Source organism: Paramisgurnus dabryanus, chromosome 19 (assembly GCF_030506205.2).
Source record: "Paramisgurnus dabryanus chromosome 19, PD_genome_1.1, whole genome shotgun sequence".
Lineage (NCBI taxonomy): Eukaryota > Metazoa > Chordata > Actinopteri > Cypriniformes > Cobitidae > Paramisgurnus > Paramisgurnus dabryanus.
Window position 1 is genome coordinate 19,541,578 of NC_133355.1, and position 20,883 is coordinate 19,562,460.

The 20,883-nt window shown below is 35.7% G+C and overlaps 1 protein-coding gene across 1 annotated transcript in view; it reads left to right on the forward strand.

Annotated features, from left to right (window-relative positions):
• csmd2 (CUB and Sushi multiple domains 2) overlaps window positions 1–20,883 on the forward strand; it is a 364,270-nt gene that overhangs the window by 13,355 nt on the left and 330,032 nt on the right. The window contains exon 2 of the mRNA XM_065292427.1: window positions 8,131–8,347. Coding sequence (XP_065148499.1) covers window positions 8,131–8,347 — 217 coding nt within the window. The remainder of the gene's footprint in view (window positions 1–8,130; window positions 8,348–20,883) is intronic.

The following is a 20,883-nucleotide window of genomic DNA, read 5'->3' on the forward strand; positions in this document are numbered from 1 at the left end:
TTTTTTTCAGTGTAAACACGTAGCTATTCTCAATGTTACCATACAATGTACTGAAAGAGACAGACGTGTCCCATAAGTAACCTTCTGAATCTTGTGATAAAAGCCTACATATCAGAACCACACCTGAAAGGATGCCAATACTTAACATAATAAATCTTCAGGGCAGGAGAGGCAGCGACCAAGAACACTCCATGTATGAACAATTTTGAAAAAGTTAATAACAGCTAGCTCATTTTACACTATCTACAAAATGCAGTTATTGCATGTAGTGATATTAGCAATTTATTTTATCATCTCATTGGGATTAAAACTGTATTTGGCCCAGTTACTTACTGGATTTTCAACAAACATTACATCGTGTATCTACAATAAACAACATAGAAACTCAATCAGGACCTGAATGTTTAAATGAATTACAACTTACAAATATTTAATAACAGTTTATTAGTGTTCGTCTAATAGCCAAACACAATCATTTATTATTAATAGCTTAACTAAACAATCCAAAGTCCACACCAGGCTCGTCTGCCTGGAGATGAAGACATAACTGAACAAACAGGATAATAAACAAAATAAAATGAGAAACAAAGAGAAAGAAACAAAACTGAAAACACATAGCAGAGAAGATCTGCTAGGAACAGGAACAATTTCAGCCGGTATTGATTTTGTAAGAGAACCAGTGCAGAAACAGGGATAGAATTGTACTGTTATGTTATTTAATAAGAAATGTTATTGTTAAACAATGTCATGCAATGATGTAAATTCCAAGGTTATGCCTGAGTATCGCTTCGTCTGAAATTGCCTATACTTCTTTACTATACTGTAGGCGAAAATCAGTAGGCAAGTGAGTAGTATGTTTGAATTCATAGTATTCAAAAACAGTAGGCGAAAAGTACCCAGATGACCTACTACTTTCAGCAAGAATCTAAAGTATTCATTTGACGGACACTTTACTATGAGCGCTCAGGAAATGAGTTATCCAATGAAGAAGAAGGTGTTGTTTAATAAAAAAATGTCCGAAAGAGGTAACATGGCTTTGTTCAAAAGCAAATATATACAGTTATACCATCGGGCTGTTGAATGCTTTATTCTGAATTGTTAAGAGTTCCCAAGTTCCATGGGTGTTGATTATTTTTTTGGAAACTGCACACCTAACCTGTCAAATGTCTTAAAAATAGGCACCAGGGGTGCGTTTCCCAAAAGCATCGTTAGCTGACTATGTGCAACGTTGTGTCTATATGTAGCTGTGTTTAACTTGTATACCTGTGTTCATGCTTGTATGCCCTACTGTTGATTAGTGTCTCTGCCCCCTTGTTTGCTACCATGGATACTTATGGTTCTCATGCTCTCCCCTTGTTCGTTGTCTTAGTTACTGATTGTTTCTGCTCTGTCATTGGTCATTGTTATGCATACCTTGGCTGTTCATTCATTGTTGGTCGTTCGTTGTTTGATGTTGCGTGTTTCTAGTGTTCCCGTGTATTAGTGATGGTAGAAATGAAGCTTTTTGAAGCTTCAAATCAATTGAACCATTTGCTTCGCAAATTGATTCAGTTTTTCAAAGCATTCAAAACACCATACACTCATTTGCTAAATCACGTGACTTTGGCCAGTTTGTAACAAGCTCCGAACCAATGATTCGAAACAAACGATTCGTAAATGTTTCGAAGTCTCATGAAGCGTGCTTCGAAATCGGCCATCACTACCGTATATGTTTTGTTTTGTTTACCTGCACATTTCTGGAATAAACTGCACTTGGATCCGCATCTCGTCTCATCGTGTTGCTAACCATGACACTATGGTCGTTGTTACCATTGAACTCTTAGTAACGACAGAACTTGCATCTATAGTGCTTTTGGAAAACGCATCCCAGAGCGATGTTTGTGGTAACCTTATAAGCGGAACAATTGACTTTGAAAATAATCTGCTTCATGTTGGGCCGCATAACCACCTTGTGCACTATTTTCTTCAACCCAGTATCATGAAATTACGTAACTATAGTCATGTAAATTTTTGATTCTTTTCCGTGACACTGCCACATTTTTCCGTGACCGTATAACGCATTTCTGTTTACGTGTCCAGTCTGGTATTTGTTACTCAACAGTTTTGTACTAATTTCTTACCATTGTCGCTTCGGTTTAGGGTTAGATTTACATAAAATGACATCCTTACCCAAACCCAAGTCTAACCCTAACGCCAGGCGACAATGATTCAAAATATTCGCAAATGTAAAAAATCTGAAAATAGTATAAACCAATACTTAAAGTGACATCCTAACACAAACACCAAATTAAACCCTAAACAGAAGCGACAATGGTTTGAAAATAGGATAAAGCAGTTGAGTAACCAATACGAGACAGGAACACGTAAACAGAAATGCGTGATACGGTCATGTATAAACGCGGAAAAATGTGACAGTGTCACAGAAAATAATCAAAAATTTACATGACTATAGGTACATAATTTTGTGAAACAGGGTTGATTTACTTATAATTCAACAGCCTTTCGTCAATTATTTCTTATGTATATTAAACAGATGCCCTTTGTGGTTAAATTGCTCTTGTTTAACATCATTCCAGTTGACAACTTACTTGTTGGTATGATGACTTATGTCACGTGATATATCAACTTGGCAGATGTAGTACGTCCGAATTCATTCATAATATCTATATTCATACTACAGTATATAGTACCTACTGTTTTATCGGTCAATGAGTAGGTACTTAATCTAATTCAGTGCCTACTGTCACAGTGTGCGATTTCGCATATAATAATCTCTGCCAATGAAACTGGGAATTTTTGCCAATAACAGAGACTGGTGTTATCTTAAAATGAAATTCATGCTGCCCACTGTTTTTAGTTCAATAGGTGAAAAACATACAGACCTGCTGCTCATACAGAACCCCCCTATCCTTGTCTCACTATCCTGCCCTCTTAAGATCTCTGATTGTGGCCACTCTGAAGGATTGCTGTCCTGCCGTAGCACGGCACAGCAGCCATCGATTTATCAAAGTGTCATGCCGAGCCCCGCAGCCCCGTAGCAGCAACACAACAGCGGAGGTAAAACAAACATTGGTTGGCTCTGGAGGTGGTCTCAGCAGTTGATCTAAACAAGGTCAAAGCTCCCAGTTTGCACTTCACTTCACCAATATGCTCAGAAAACAATAAACAAATGCAAAAAGACTGGATCAGTGAGTGGATTGCAGGCTTAGGGAGCTCTGGAGTTCTTTGTATTTTTGCAGAGCATGTAAAAATGAATGTATTGTTTTCTATACACAAGACAATACATGCATACAATACAAACAAAAAACACATGTGAAGAGATATTCATACAGGGAATTGCATCTGAATTGTTTTTAAAATACATTTCATTGTGAATTACTGTATGTCGAACACCCAACAGAGATATTTAAAAAATAAGGCTTAGTTTTAGTTTGCTGTTATTTTCTTCTAAATTAAATGTTTTGCAATACAATAATATTACAGTAATGATTTTTTGCTGTTTGCAGTTTACTTCAATTCATTAGATCATCAACATGCATTTGCAAATCTGCACTCAAGAATAAAAAAAAACATTACTTAAGCTATTGTGAATCTGCAAAACCTTTAAATAAGAAGTAAATTCAAAAAGTCCATTACCTGTGGTCAGTAGCATACATCCAAATGAATTTTCTTCAATGAGAAACCCGTTCTAAAAGATAATCTGTAGCTATTGATTTTAACCAGCATGCAAGGTGAAGTAAATGTATTCACTTATAATAGGGTATGCCATAATAAAGAGTTTATAATTTGCACCTCACACCATCAAAGGGCCTGAATGTATCTGGGGGTGGGCGGTGATACAGTTGTAGGTGGGCGATCAATAATATTTCCATCATGGTCAGATTATTTCGGGCCTGTGCTTTTGTTCTGTATTGGAGACACTGTGTTATGAATGCGGAACACAAGTTAGGTAAACGCTCACATTTGTATTTAATCTCTCATTATGGCTTTTGTAACTTTCAGCCTGGTAATGAACATCTGTGTGCAGTATCCCTGTGAATAACTGCATTAACTGTGCTTACATTTTGTAATTTCAAATCTGTTCACGTTTGGATCAGATGTATTCAGATCAAACTCAGATCAAACAGATCAACTTGTCAATGCTAGCACCATGCTCTACCAGTTGTGCTAAAGGAAAGATTGTGAATATGATGAGATGATGTAAAAACTTTTTAGCTGTGTATAATGTGTGAACCTGTGGTATCACTATTACAGTTAAACACCTGTGTGATATTAAGAGGGACCAACTTAAGCATAAATATGTATACTTGGATACGTCATTAGCTGCTGTTTCTATGGGCTGCTATACACAAGTTGCCTGCCATACTGGAACGGTCCAGGGCGGATTTAATGTTGCCAAGTCTGCGGTAATCACTTTTTTTCTGTGGATTAAATGTTGAAGGATTTTGTTTATAGACTGTCAATATTAAAATGCATTTGAGCTAGGTTTATTGGGTTAGCCCATTTTTTAGGAATATAGGAATATAAATATAGTCAGGAATATAAATATATTCAGGAATAAAAATTTCTGCAGGGTTTACAAACCAGAGGCTGTCCCATATCGTGGTATCCTGGAAAACTGTGAGTGACTTCTGCAGCTGGATCGTTCCAAAATGGCGAACAACATGTATAAATATGTGTATTCGTCGAATGACATAGCTACTGTATGTATACATATCTGAACTTATGCACATTCAGGACTGTACAAAAGTCTTAGGGCAACATTAGATTAGGTTTTTTTTGCAATGGTATAGTGAACACATGTAATAATTTCTTTAATCAATATATATCTAATGTCTCATGACTTCAGGACTTCAGTTTCCTTAAAAAATCATACAGTATGTGCTTAGTCCCGAGGTAGATCATACTAAATGCTGACTTTTGCCTAACAAAACATTTTGTGTAAATATTTCCAGTTACATACTGTATGTGTACATGTAATCTTAGTAAAGAGAGTGCAACAGTTTCATAACAACTGCTAAATCCACAAAGCTGGTGGTGGCCTGAGACTTTTTTTGGACAATACTGTATATGAAAACAGAATTAGATGTAGTATGCAGGTGTGAGGGTTGTGGCTGGACTATCAATTCAGTATTGGTATGACTCTGTATGTATGGCTGCTTGGGTCCTCATTGATTTTGTGACTTCTATCGGATCCATTTCGCATAAAAATGAAGCAAACCATTGACATTTTTCTGTAATAAAGGTTTGTAAGGAAGGATTTAGGGCTATACTGATTCAGTATATACTATGATAATTATCCAGTGTTTTTTTTCTGCATTTACAACACCTTGCTGTAGGACAAAACATTGTCCTTTGTATAAAATAGTCTAATGCTGACTAGATGACTATGAAAAGTTTTAAAGTACTTTATCATACTTTACAACTCTCAAGGAGAGATCATGACTGCTTGCATTTATTGTTATTATAGCTCACTGGGTAATGCATTATGTTTGAATATGTTATGTATCTCTGAGGTACTAATATGAACTTTTTAGGTCCAAAGTTGTACTTTTTGAAGTTTTTGACTGCACCAGTGACAGCTGGGGTAAATATTTTGAAAATAGTAATAATAATAATAATAATTTGACAGTACAGTAAGTCCATTTAGAATAAAGCATCTGCCTCAAACGTAAGTGTAAATGCTTGTAACTTTAGGCTAAGCACTATGCCCAAAGTAACTGTTTATCTAAATAATAATAAAAACCATTAAAAAAAAATATTTTCCCATAGGTCATTTCAATTTCCTGCCTTTCTTCTGAATCACAATAGTAGACTTGTTAGAAGATTAAAAATCTAACTCTTTTCCAAGCTCATTCAGTACGGACCATATCTGTAATGAATGTACTGTAATCCAAATCCTCACTTTTTGTTTCTCATCGTATAATTAATACAATTCCAATAACAAAATTCTTTCAAGAGCCACAAATTCTGCTTAACATTTTGTTTTGGGACACTTCCTAGCCTAAATAATTATGTCATGAGTACGGTTATCACAAACACCATGCATTTTAAACCTGGCACGGGACATAAACCCTAAACACTCTATTATCATTTGTTAAAATTCACAGAAATATGGCTACTGGCCCAAGGCAGAATATTTGAATACCACTCAACTGTATTGCAACAATTCTTTAGTTTAACCAAACCACCAGAGGTTTTTCCTTACGCAGATACATCTTCACTTAATTATTAAAATTCTATGCTGGTAGGCAAAGCTCTCCTCCTTATGAAATCCAAATCCCAATTCTGTCGGGGAGTTATCCAATAAAACCCCAGCACGGTATTCGTGCATGGAATAAGAGAACGTACATTTATTCCCACGTAATTGCACTCCATGTTTTGCATACAGAATCGTTGCGTTAAATAGCTTTATCTGACTTCATGCAATGGGTTCTCATTGAGGGAATGCAATGAACATTTGTGCATATGTGGCATGCTGTTAGAGCTTGGTTTTTCATTAAGAGTAATCTCCACGCCAGTATGTTAGAGAAATATGTGTGCTATATGTGGACATGCTGAGTTCCCATTTGTGTCCTGGGTTTGTTTTCATCATGTAATGTGCTTCGAAGATAACAGATGTTATCTAATTATGTATCCTAATGCCATTTTAATCACCTAACCCCAGATAAATTCTTATTTGTTTAGGAATTAAACAAACAGATAAACTGTTCTACCCTACGATTTGATATCTGTTTGCATTGTTTTGCCTTAAAAAAAAAGGTTTCTTTCTTTTTTATACACTACATACAGTAGAATTTATCAGTTGAATTAAAACTAATAATCTTTTGTAAACTTTTACTAACCACAGGGGAAGTTAGGGCATGCTGTCAAATCCTGTGTGACTGGAGCAGATATTTAAGATGGAATAAAAATACATAGATAACAAATCTGACAACATTAAAGCAAGAAGGGACAATTAATTAAAAGTGCTGGTACAGATCTGTCCAGAACAAGTTATTAAGGTCAAGCTTTTTTAATGAATGGAGCCACACACAGTTATTAAAATTTCAGATTGCATGCAGTATTTTATAAGAGGTCTATGACAGGTATGCAAAAGAGAAGTGCAATTAATGCACAAGAGTGTAGTCTGAGCTGCAGGCAATATAGAGTTATTAAAATTATTCAGAGTAATAACCAAGTGTATCATGCATGCTATTACCTGTTTTCCTTCCAGGGTAACCCTGGAAACATTATACTGATCACTGATAATACTGTGTAATACCAATGCCAGCAGACAGTATTAATGTTGTGAACCATGTGTAGATTAAACACGCTCCTAAACTGAATCTTAGTGCTTTATACGTTTGCAGAGGTGCGACAAAAATATAAATAAATATTACGGAAATTTTAACTCAGCTTATTTATATGCACCTTGAGTATGCACTTTAATAATTACATGGACATTATAAGGTCCTTGTTGTGGATGCATTTTATTGTTCTAACAAATGATTAAATGCTCTGTCAGATGAAATAACACAGTAATTAATGTAAATGAATAATGTAAAACCTAGACTTAACTGCCAAATGAACATATTCATTACGCTGCGGGTTGTAAATCATAGAGCATTGTTTGTAAACTCTCTGTTGATAGACTACTGTAGCAAACTTTCTGATTGAATATGTAAACATATATGAAACACATACTAATAGAAATAATGTACATTGAATGTACTGTAAAAGTGCCTTCCAAATGCATAAATGTAATAAACATATGGGAAAAAATTATGAAAACATGGCGTGCTATGTCTGAAATGTATCCATATTGCATGTAGTACATATGTACTGTTGTAATCATATTTTTATTATTCACCAGAACGCATCATTGACCAAAAAAGCATACATCTTCAAACCTTATATAATGCCTTTGCAATGCCAATCTCATGTCTTTATTTGCATGGTAATTCCATTGTTCCACTTTTACTGTATGTTCACAGTTTCGTTCAACGTTATACAATTAAAGGTTAATATATTTTTATGTGTACCTAATGGAAAGCAAATGCTTGACATTCGAATGCTGCATTAGTCATTTGAGCTGAATCTCAAACAATTTCATCCATTTAATTCGTAATTCTTCTCTTTTATTTACAGCTCAAAACTGCAGTCACACATTACACAGTCCAAATGGGACAATAGAAAGCCCTGGATACCCGTACGGATATCCCAACTACGCCAACTGCACATGGGTGATTGTGGCACAGGAACACAACCGGATACAGTTGGTATTTCAAGGCTTTGCCTTAGAGGAGGACTTTGACATCCTCTCGGTCTATGATGGACAGCCGAGTCCGGGAAACTTACGAACACGGTAAGTACATTTTAGATTAAGTAATACATCTACTGTAAATTCTAGATAAAGTCACTTGGGTTTTATAAAGTCATTAAATGAAACGGCTTGCTAATGTTATATTCTGCAGAGAGAGTGTAGAAATGTAAAATACTTAAAAATGGAGACTGTGTTATTTAAAGATGTATTTGAAGAAAAAACACTTTTTGAAAAACCTTTAGTGAGCAAAAGGAAATAAAATTTGATTGTGGTCTAATGTTTGGAAAATTGAAGCCTAGGAGTTGATTCAGTGCTTTTGACTTTATCACTGACATAAGCCTGAATTCTTTACTTGTATACTTAGAAAATGAAAGGATTTTGGCTTTGGGGAATGAAGGAAACAGATAGTCTCTGGAGGCGTGTCCTTGGGGCCTTGGCCTGTTCTTCATTCCAATGCTGCCTTTTTCAAAAGCTTGCCTACGTTCATAGATCCTTTTGCTGATACATTTTCCCCAATGAAATGAGTTTTATAGAAAACATTTATGAACTCTGAATGTGTTCACTTTTTGTGTGTTTCCTTTTATTTTAATAATGTGCAACCCTCTACAGTGCAAGTAAATCAATCCCATATGTGACTAAATCTTCACCTTTGGTGACTAATGGCGCTTTTCAATTTGCATAGTACCCCACAGGTCAGGTCGTGTCAGCTTACCTTACTTTGCCTCAGTTAGCTTTTCCAGTAGGTGTGTTTGAGTTCATGCGGTGCTGTGCAGACCGTTAGGCGCGGTTTGCCGCTTGCAGTCAAGGGAGAAGTTGAAGACGGAGCCGTCAAGTCGGACACCTGCTGCTTGCCTTAATGTCGTGTGTGCCGTGTTTTTTCGCGAATGAAGAGAATTTAATGGTGAATTTGTCAAAAAACTAATCTTTTAAGAAACGTTGCAACCAGAAACCTTTTATATTGAATATTTTAGTTGCTCTTTATTCTGTATGCCCGAAAATAATGGGAAACCTAAGCCGAGATTATTTAAAGAGTTTGGTCTTTCATTTCTTTTGATTTTTTTAAATGACACAATATAACACATTCTGGTATATTAACCAGTTGTATCTGTTTTTTAAAAACATGAATTTATAATGTTTATTAGTTGAACTGAAGTTTAGATTAAACATGAAGCGTCATCAGAACTCCGCAATAGACATTATGTAGATAGACCTCATGACGTGCTGGAACGTAATCCAGGGTCACCGTCATATTGGTTGGGTCTCCTCAATTTATGTAGCACCAGAGTCAATTGGAATCAACGGAGAGCGAGCAACTATGCCCGTATTTTGTGCAGCTTACGGTTGCAATAACTGGCACTGTATTGATACCGGATCGCATGTGATTACTTTTTACAAGAAAGATTGGACAATAATTTTGGTTATTTTTCCATGTATAATATTATGTCATCGTAACTAACCTTAATCATGTGTAACCAAAGCGTGTAAAAACCTGGTAAAAATTTGGGGAGTTATGATTATTGTAGTTGGGGATACACCTTCCTCATTTGGGACCCATCCAAGATGACGGCCGCTCCAATAGGCAGCATCAGTCTATTAGGCATCTACATATATAATGTCTATGGGCTGCGCCGGTTGAGCCAGCCGACTACTTTCGAAATGCTCTTGCTGTACTTTAAAACCATACGTCACAGTCACATGCCTTGCCATAGGTAATACTAGGAAATGTTAGCTAAAATGTAATGTTTATTAGTGCCTTAAAATGAACTTATATGCTTTGTTAATTACAGGTGCAAGTTTTCTAGTGGTTCCGAAAACTGGAACATTTTAAATTAACACGAGTTAATAGAAAATGTCTATCCTCAATCTCTTGTTGCAGAGATGTTAAAAAGATGTCTAGATAGGGGAACTAACTTACCATCGCCTGTCAACGCCTCAAGTTCAGTCACCTCCCTGTGAATTTTTGCATTATGTAAAATAAAAAGAATTGGGATTAAAACCACCTTTTCTTCTTAACATCTCACTGTTCCTGTCACCTAAGCATAGAATAATGTAAAACACTTTAAAGATGTAAAATCCTTCTCCTTGGGGGCCGGTGTCTCTGCAGAGTTTTATTCCCACCCTAATCAAACACACCTGATCCATCTAATCAAGGTCTTACAAGGCATACTAGAAACTTTCAGACAGGTGTATTGAGGACATTTTTAGCTAAACTCTGCAGGACACCGACTCTCCATGATTTTGAACACCCCTGGCGTAGACGGTTGTACAAGGACGTTTTCAATAAATCTTCATTTTATTTGTATTATTTATTTTTACATTAGATTTTTTTCCCTAGCTCACATTTCCATGGTGTTCTGTTAACATTAACCGTGTTTGGTAGACTAGTACTGCCAGTATATGAGTGTCAGCTGAACTCTTAATTCTGGAGAAATCCAAAAAGATATTGACACTATTTAAACAGGCTATTATTATTATTTTATACAGCCGAGCTGTTTCAGTCTGTATAATGTTTGCTTGGTCCATGTGGAATTGCATCCTGTATCGCATTATTTTTTCCTTCATAGTTTTTAAACCAACTAACCAACCTTGCTTAGATGCTCATGGACCATTCTGCCCATCTGCTAACTAATGTTTTAAAGGGGACATTTCACAAGACTTTTTTAAAATGTAAAATAAATCTTTGGTGTCCCCAGAGTACATATCGTTGCTGCCCAATGAAACTCACGTATGTCCAAAATGGTTACTTTTCAGGAAGTGAAAAAACAACGTATTTCAAAAGCAGTTGAATTTAGCGTTGTCATACTTGGTACGGCATCTTTACATGTAACCATATTCTTGCCAGTGTAATGATATAATCCACATTTGACCAGAATTGAGTTTAAATGGACATACGTGCATATTTTACAGTAACGGTGGTCGATACGCGTTCTTCCGATCGTTAATTAGAATGTCCGAGTCGCGTTTCATATTGACAGATGAATACGCTCAGTTTATTAAATAGCCTACGTCTTAGTTTATTAAATACGCTTAGTTTATTTAATATTAATTATACATTTATTAAATATCTCTTGCAAACTATGAAGGGACAATGAATCAATACACTGACATGGTAATGCTAGACAGATACTTTGTTTGCACAGTCCTACCGTAATTTTGTCACCCCTAGACGTACGTCTGGCATCAGGGGGGAAACGTTTACCTCGATGAAGGAAAGTCATTGTCTCACCAGGCTATGTTTATTCGGCTATCCAGTGCTTAGCTTTGATGAAACTTCACGAGACCGGCGAGATGCCCTCACAGGGCGGTAGATATGCGACGTGATTGACAGCTTTGACACCAGATGGATATACGTGAAAATCAGATGACATGATTTCACAACTTTTCATTGGACATTTAGATAAGTGAAGCATACTGTATACGGAAATGAACCTGGACATTCATTCTGTCGAAAAATCTCAAAATTGGACATACGTGGTTTTCATCGGTAAGCGACGATATGTGAAGTTTAGCTCAAAATACCACATAGATCATTTATAGCATGTTAAAATTGGCACTTTGTTGCCTTAAATTTTTTTGTTAAGTCAACTTAGATTTACAAGTCATGTCAACAGAGATGAGTTGTCACAACTTATAAAATATAGTTGAGAAAAGTCAACTTAATTTTATTAGTTATAACAACTCACCTGTAGTTATAACAACTCATCTCTAGTCAAGATAAATAATAGTAAGTTGAAATGACTTGTAAATCAGCAGAGGCAGCAAAGTATTTTTTACAGGTGTGAGCAAAAATGTGCGGTTTTGGGGTGTCCTTTAAAATGCAAATGAGTTGATCTCTGCACTAATGGCAGTGCCGTGGTTGGATAGTGCAGATTAGAGGGCGGTGTTATCCCTTCTGACATCACAAGGGGAGCCAAATTTCAATGAGCTATTTTTTCACATGCTTGCAGAGAATGGTTTACCAAAACTAAGTTACTGGGTTAATCTTTTCACATTTTCTAGGTTGATAGAAGCACTGGGGACCGAATTTCTTAAACATGGAAAAAGTCAGATGTTCATGATATGTCCCCCTTATGACAGTTCATTTTTAATTCTTCACTCTCAAGAGATGCCACTGTCTGTCCCAGAGATTTCATTACTATATGACTTTTCAAGAAGCCAGTCTTTATTCTCTGTAAAATATTTCCAGCGAGTCATTGTGGACCATTGCCACCTATTTGCCCTACTCAAGTCAGTTGTCTATCCTAAATCTTAAAGGTTTATCATAATACATTTAAAGTATTGTTAAATTGGCTACGTTTTGAATTTTTGTGATTCTTGTGATTTATTTGAAGTCTGTCCTCAGTACGCAGAACGCTATATTATCCCACATAATTTCTGTTGAATCAATTCTCAGCAAAGTCTAATCACTGAAGATGGTTTTGTTTGCTTGCGGTTTTATCCACCCAATTAGGATTTTATTCATTTGGATTTGAAGCAATTTGTGTGTGGTAAATTTGACTGAATTGTGTCAACAGAATGCTTTTACAAAGGCTTCTGTCAGCCCTTGAGTCAGCGTGTGATATTTTAAATGTTCTTTCAGTACTATCAAAGCCTTTGTTGATATGTTGATTTTTCTTCAACGGTAGTCTACTATTATAATGCACATTGCTATATCTAATATTAAATATCATCCATGGAAACATGTCAGCAGTAAGCTGACATCTGTGACATGCAGGTGAATATTTCAGTATGTGTGGCTATAATTGGGGCTAGGAAATGTGGTATTGTGGAGGCTGTGGGGATATATATAGCCGTCACCCCTGTGTCAGTCCAATATACAGAATGCCTTACAGCTACCTCTGCAATAGCAATACATATACAGTATATATGTGCTTGGTTTTATTGTGTATATGCAGCACATTTAGAGAAGACCTTCATATAATTGAATCCTCTATACTGCAGCAGTGCTTAATTCTGCTGCTGGAGATCCACTTACCTGCAGAGTTGCTTGGTAGTCATAATTACTGTACCATGTGATTTACATTCAAGTAATTTTGCTAGAAAAAAATGACTGGGTAATTACTTTTCCTTTGGGTTATTTTTGAAGAAAGCAGGATATTTTTATTGCACTGTGGCAACTAAACATAGAGTAAATATTAGGTTTGTAATTGCTTTACTGTATAAACGGTGTTTTATCATTCTTGTGGTTACAGTAATTTCGTACCGTATTTTTTCTCTAACACACCTACACATTTCAAGTGAGCTGAAAGGTCATTATAAATTTGTTTGGGTGTTTATTACAACTCTACAATATTGAGCACCTCTGGCCTCTTTAAATTTATACGAGACAGGACAGGTTCTTTAAATCTGACGAACCATAGCCACCTATGCATGAAACTCATAGATTAGTGCTGCTAACAACGTATCATAGACCAAGATGGTCTTTATTTATATCTCAGTGGATCAGCCGGAGCAGAAATATACCATTTGATATCTTCACTCATAAAAACCACAAACATTTTTGAGCCAATTATCTAAAGCCATTAATGTCAGAATGTGGGGAAAAATTGGCACCGATTGGCACTCACGCAGTCCTGAACCGTCACCTGCAATTATCCTGAGCTATAACGTTAAAGGTATATGACAAGAAAGTCAATTTTATACTGTAAACAACCCTCTAAAAGAAAACTGAAATGAAATATAAAGTTTATCGATATTGATGTTTCTGGCAGACAGTTGTTTCACAATATGAGATTACATTTGATTGCTGTCAACGGAGAAATCAACCAGCAGGGGCTGACTGAACCAAGCTAACCATTTTTGGAAAAGTGCACATCAGGTTGCACAGACCTATGCACAGCCTATGCCATAGCTACGGAGGAAGTATAAATCTTTTTACTTAATAAGTCCATTAGACTTTGACAGCTGTGCTCTGCATTGATGCGTATTAAGATTAAATTTACCTAAGTGCTTTAACAAGTGTAACAATTTAAAATCCTTCCTGCATTTGAATGGTCTTGCAGTATGGGTGTAGGGGTCTTGTAGTGGTGGCCACTTTGTTTAATTGCTCTTATTTATTTGTTTAACTCTCAGCTTGTGCTTCCTCTTGATATATGGGTGTCTCCTCGGCCAGCTTTTATGAAGGAACAACCCTCCGACCGAAACCATTAAATCACACCGTCATCCTTCTCTTTCTGTACTGAGTCCAAATCTGGTTCTGGTAGCATTGACTGTGGGTGTAATGTAGTAAATGTAGGAATTGAATTGAGTTTCATTTTTTATTTTTGCTGTTTGTTGCTTTCAATGTTTTTCAGAATTTATTGTGAGGAATCTAATTGGCTTTGCTGTCTGCAATGTTTATTATCTATAATTTTTACTTGCCAGATTCAATTTCCTATGAAAAATGTGTTTTTTAATAATAAGTTGGCTTTACATACAATGGTGGTCTTTTATATACTGAAATTCGATCTTTTTTATAGAAAAAGTTTAGATTGATTGATGTTGGAAGTTATTGTGTCTTTAATGACAAATCAGACAAGAGAGTTGGCTGCATTGGAGTCATGGCTGATACTCTTGAAATGATTAGCAGAGAAACACTCAGGACTCTGTAAAGTGCACTTGAGGAAAGAAATGAAGTGATGATGAACATTGACGTACTGTTGCTGGTGTGTGTGGGTTTTGTAGGTTTGGCACAGTAAACCACCTACACTGGAAAATCGCATAATATATATGCATATTTTTTAATGGGTATAAAATATAATTTATCTCAGTATAACACTTAAAATAATTAGACATTGGAAATGACAAATTAGGGAAAAGTTTGCACCTAAATTTATCACCCCCAATTATTTATTAAATCATATTTTACCATAATAAATAAACAATAACAAAAATCTCCAATCTAGAGTTAAATAATATGTGTATGTTTAAAAAAAAAAAATTAATACAAATTTGGAAAAAAATATTTGCCTTACCGAAGATGATTTTAATTCATTTTTAGCTAGTCATGGAGCTAGCTTTGTCCTCATAGACACAGGCAAAACATCAAGTATCTGATCCCTTGGCAAATTTCACAGATAGTTGAAGTGCAGTTTGTTGAATACTTCTAGTGTAATGTATTACATGTTGGACATGCATAGGACTTTTATTTTGTTTTATTTTGTCTTTTTTAATGTGTGTATTCGACTTCATTGTTAGCGCAGATCGATCTGTGCCTGACTTGAAGCAGTGTATGCCGGTTCGTACTAATTCTTGAGCTGGCGCTGAATGCATGTGACTGTGGTTTAAAGGTACCGTGAGAGCGTTTCGAGAGTAAAGCCGGCTGTCTCAGCGGCGCAGCCTCTCTGATGACGACACAGCTCTTTGTGATTGGTCGCCTTACTGATGACAACAAACACATGCATTTCATGTATAATCCAACCTTAAATTCCAATAATACACATTATAAATTTCTGTTTTATATCAGGTAAAACTCGTTAACATACCTGAATATGTTATATTGTGCAAATGTAAAAAAAAATATGAAAAGACGTTAAAGTCGACACTCTATTGATATTTCAATAATCCAAGCTGTTTGTTTTTGGAAATACAGCATTAACAGCAACTGAAATATTCAATATAAAGGGTTTCTGTTTGCAACTTTTATTAAAAGATTAGTTTTTTGACGAATTCGCCATCTAATTCACTTCTTTCGTGATTAAAAAACAGAAACACAGCACACTAGCAACAGGTGTCCGACTTGACGGCTCCCGCAGGCGGCAAACCTCGCAGATCGGTCTGCGACGCGTAACATCGCATGAGCTTGAACACACATATTTTGTCAAATATCATGTGACATTTGAATCATGTGTGGTAGGTACAGGTAAAGATGTAAAAGAATTTAGACCCTGACATCTTGGCTAATTATTATTACTGTAGCTTAATTACAAGTTACAAGTTACCATTTAATTTTTAACTTATTACCCTAATTTTGGCAGTTCACTCTCTCATTAAGTGAGGATATGAGAAAAACAGGTGCAGGTGACTGATGTGCCTTAATATTTTTTTTGTGCCATAAGGAAACACAGGGTTTGTTTATAAGTGAAATGTTAGATAAAGGAAAATGTAATGCACTTATTAAAAATCACAGATGTTCTGCTGTACTGGATTATGGAGGATAAATTATGAACCATTTTCCCCTGATTTAACTGAACGTTTTGGGGGCAGTCAGGCTATGATTGATTGTTCATAGTCAGGTAGAACAGCGTGTGCTCTGCTTGAAGTTACGCAGCATTATTTGCTGTCAGTGCAGTCTGTGAAGTGTGTGAACATTTGTCTCTGCAGTCCTTCATGTGATGTGTAGAAGATAAAACAATGAAATTTAGTCAAAAGTTGCAATTTAAACATGGCGGCAAAACTAGTGAGCAGTGAGTACAGTATCGCACTGTAACAATTCAATGTCTGTTAAATGACTTTGCATGTCTGTTTGTTTATCTCTTTAATATTTATAATAAGCATGTTTTGACAAACTGTGTGTGCTCATTTAAACAAATGACTATACAGTAATCAGTCCTTCCAGTTTTTCGCAAACAAAACGTTGTGTTATTTTTGAATCAATCACAATCTCCTGAGCACATATCACTATTATCTCTTCTCTAGTTCTACAGTTTTTTTTATTGTAAGCTAGTATATTGGATTATTTTATGAGGATACATACGTGAAAGGTCTGTGTGAGACCTGTGTGCACCTTCTGTCTCACATAAATGCCAAAAACAGGGTGAAGCAATATCATAATGCATTTCAATTTAGTGTTTTCTAGTCCTGATATTAAGTTGTTGGGCACTTGGGACATCTGTGGGACATCTTATCGAAGCATTAGGACCGAAGGACCGAACTACTTTCAGGCTTTGAACTTGACCCTAAAAAATTATGGTCATGATTGATGCATATGTTCTTATTAATATCAAACATTTATCAAACATTTATGCGGCTGAAGTGGTTAATTATTTTAATAACATTTTCCTTAAATCATCCTAGTGACCAAGTTTTTAAAACCACTGTGTGACAGCTGGCTATGTTAATCAAAAAACAAACAGTGTATCTGGATCTTGAACTTTTTCATATTTTCATTTGTTTCTCTGTTCTTATTATATCACTGACTGTTCACCTAATTATTTAATTATTTGAGAACTTTTTAATAATAATTTAATATAAGACAAGCATTTAATGGTTCTTGATATCCTAATTATAGGAGAAAAAAATCAAAATTTTCGGTGCAAATTTCTAGAAATTATTGGACATTTTGATTGCAAAATCACAAAAATAAATATTGAAATCCTATTTGTCAACAGGAAGTCGTCTTTGTGTATACCGTACACTGTTTTTTTTTATTCTGGGTCAAAAAGGGACAAAACCAACCCTTTGGGGTGTAATTTAACCTATGCTGGGTTGTTTCAACCAAAAATGCTGTTTTAGCCCATAGTTTAATTAAATATAAACATTTTCTGGGTTGATTTTAACCCAATGGCTGGGTTCGTCCCTTTTTGACCCAATGCTGGGCTGAAAATAACCAATCATTTTTTAGAGTTTATGCTGGTACTGTACTGGAAATATGTCAAGATTGGGTTTATTTGAATAGAGAGAACACGGGGGATGGCAAGGAAGAAAAATATTTGTCCATTTGTTGGAAACTATTGAGATTCCATTGACTCACTGCCATATATCATTTCTTCCTCCTATATCCGACTGCATTTTCCCATATTATGTGATTTATTTCTTACCACCCCCAGGTACTTGATGGAAATCTTGGCACTTATTGTTGCCCGTAAAATTGGCAGAGCCATAAATGGAGGATACATTACATTTTCTTTCTTTTTTCTTTTTTCTTATTTCTTTCTCAGTTATAAAGGCCACAAATACCACACCATACTGTATTTCTTAATGCACAGTGGGAGGTGAATGATTCTAATTGAACAATCTAAATGTTGTATTTTTGCAATCCATGCTCATTTCCATAGCCAATCTTTGCTGTTACAAATTGTTGTTGTAGTTCTGGAAGCAGAAACCGTTTTGAAATGAGATTTTGGTAGCATATGTATTACACTATACGTATGTTGAAATGGGTGCATGGGTGCAAGGCAACATCAATTAACCTACAAAGATGAACATGACCTCTTCTATGCTCATCAGACATTAGAGATATCTAAAGGGGCTCAATTGTTCATTTCAATCTGCTGTCAGAGATAATGCGGAAGCATATGTCAAAGTCTGGGTGACATTTTCATGCGGCTTATGATCAGCTGTGGCATATTGTTGTCTTCACTTGATAGTTCTTTTCTTTCATTCCTCTGACGTACCCACCCCAATCCCCCACTCTCATCTCTCCACTCTTCAAAGTGTGAAATACTTCATCAAATTACGCTCGCACCTCCTGAAAAGTGACACAGGCGGTTCTCAGGGGAAAAAGTGATAATGAGCCTAATTGATCCGGTTTCTCTGTAATGAGACGCCTGTGGAAGAGTCTGCATGTGTTTGAGCTTTAAAGGAGAGTTGTTGGGCTGTTTTCTATAATGTCCTTCAAATGTAACCTTCTGACATTTATTGTCCTTGCTGAGTCGTTATGTTTAAAACACTGGTGCGAGAAAACATTTTATTGTTTTGGTATTTTTTTAAATATCAGGTTGAAATGCATGGCGTTTCAAAGAAAATCTTTTCACAAAAGGTTAATTAAAAAGTCAAGAGAGTTTTTTATTTTGGTGTAATTTGCAATACAAATGTTGAAGCCCTTTAAAAATGAAGGGCCATCAAAAAAATTTGCGGCTTTGTTCAGACAAGCAGCTATAATTAGACTTAAAATTAGTTTAATTTTAACCAAGTTAACATAGTACATATAGTATCCACATCCATGTGGGTTTACATCCACCACTTATGGCTCTACATAGGTGCTATATTGCACTTAAAGTAGATCTTATAGTGCTGTTTTGCACCATATTTTTTGTGTGTATTAGTGTTGTAGTTCTCGAGACCGGTCTCGGTCTCAAGACGGGTCTCAAGACCACTTTTTAAAGGTTTTGGTCTCGTCTTGGAATCGACCGCATTTTTACTCTGTCTCGTCTCGGTCTCAGACAAAGAGGACTCGGAATTTTATTTCAAGACCGGTCAAGACCACAACTGATGGCACACTGCAAAAAATGATTTTCAAGAAAAAAAAAATCTAAGTATTTTTGTCTTGTTTTCAGTAAAAATATCTAAAAATTCTTAAATTAAGATGCTTTTTCTTGATGTACAAAACGACCCAAGAAAATAAGTCTAGTTTTTAGAGCAAAAATTTCAAATTGTGCATAAAACACATTTTTTCTTGAATTTAGTGTTTAAGAAATAGGTTCAAGATTTTTTTTTCTTACCCCATTGGCAGATTTTTTTGCTTGTTTTATTCAGAAAATCACTTAAATTGTAATATTTTTGGCATAAAAACTAGACTTACTTTCTTGCGTAGTTTTGCTCATCAAGAAAAAGCATCTTAATTTAAGAATTTTTTTATATTTTTACTGAAAACAAGACAAAAATAGTAAGATTTTTTTTCTTGAAAATCATTTTTTGCAGTGTGCCATCAGTTGTGGTCTTGACTGGTCTTGAAATAAAATTCCGATTCACTTTTGTCTGAGACCGAGACATTTTTTCTTGAAAATAATTTTTTGCAGTGCACATCACAACTTTATTTTTTATCATTAATTTTATGCAGTTTATTCAGGTTTGGCAAATTATGTTGGCATTGTTTAAGCATTTTTTAAGTTTCTCCCAATGACATTTTTTCTAATTTTATTACTAAAAACACCTGCATTGTGTTAAGTGAATGGCAAGCCATGGAAAGACAGTTCAGAATAAATGGTTAAGTTGATTTCAGCTCTTTAGTGTTTGTTCACTTTTATTTCCTTATAGACAAAGATAAATTCCCACATATCTGCAATGCCTTTGATTATTTTATCAACTTCTCTGATGGCACACTCACACACACACACACACACACACACACACACACACACACACACACACACACACACACACACACACACACACACACGCACGCACACACACAGACAAGAAGTGCCTAATCATATGCATATTCCACATGTTATCATAAGTGTTTTAATGCAGTGATTTGCAATGGTCTTGGTCTTGACTTGGTCTCGGCCTGTCTTGGTCTTGGTCTTGACTCGTTCCCGACCCTTTAAAGTCTTGGTCTTGTCTCAGTCTCGGCCTGTCTTGGTCTTGGTCTTGACTCGTTCCCGACCCTTTAAAGTCTTGGTCTTGTCTCAGTCTCGGCCTGTCTTGGTCTTGGTCATGACTTGGTCTCGGTTTAGGTGGTCTTGACTACAACACTAGTGTGTATGTACATTAATGAAAAGTGCACTATGTTGTGTGCAGCTCTGTCCAAAAGCACTTACATTCCCATTACCTGATATTAACTACAACGTCTGTACTGTACAAATAAATCAAGATTGTATTACCTATAATAACATAAATATTGAGTTTGAGCACCAAATCAAATTTATGTTCAGTGTGAACAAAGAAGTGTGCTACCTCAAAAAGGAACTTGCTTTTACAAAACAATACGAATGTAT